Below are 473 nucleotides of genomic sequence, written 5' to 3'. Positions count from 1 at the left end.
CAGAACGGAGAAGCCACATACGGCAAGCGCAGCGCAACTGTCTAGGAGACCGTTGTTCAACACCACAACTCCATGAGGACTCCATTCTGACGCTTCCGACAGAGAAGAAAAGACACACAAAGCAAAGGGTGCGTGGATTCAAAGACTACGATTATAAAGTGTGGACGGATAGGTCGGTGATACTGGATGAATCCTCTGGCGCCTTCGCAATAATATACCCTCGGCAAGGTAACGCGGTAAAAGTGAAGAAAGGAGCAGGCAGGTTATCGTGCAACTACAGAGCACAGCGTATAGCCATGGAAAGAAGACTTATGAAATTTAAGTCAGTTATAAAGATCAACAAGAGCAGAAAAAAGAAAGTTGCAATATTTACAGACTTTTTATCTTTATTAATGGTACTCAAAACACGTCCTGCAGTAGTGACAGATTTCATACTATGACGCATATGTGATCTGATCCCACACTTCATGAAG

General features: G+C 43.6%; 1 pseudogene across 1 annotated transcript in view; it reads left to right on the top strand.

The window, feature by feature from the left end:
- The first annotated feature begins 296 nt into the window (after positions 1-296).
- TEOVI_000218300:pseudogene overlaps positions 297-473 on the top strand; it is a 573-nt pseudogene continuing 396 nt past the window's right edge. Inside the window, exon 1 of the mRNA in view lies at positions 297-473. This exon is cut by the window's right edge and continues 396 nt beyond it. Within this exon, the coding sequence occupies positions 297-473 (177 nt within the window).

The sequence above is a fragment of the Trypanosoma equiperdum genome, assembly GCF_001457755.1.
Source record: "Trypanosoma equiperdum strain OVI genome assembly, contig: ctg_527, whole genome shotgun sequence".
In the NCBI taxonomy this organism is placed as follows: domain Eukaryota; phylum Euglenozoa; class Kinetoplastea; order Trypanosomatida; family Trypanosomatidae; genus Trypanosoma; species Trypanosoma equiperdum.
This window is presented reverse-complemented; position numbering and strand designations above follow the sequence as displayed.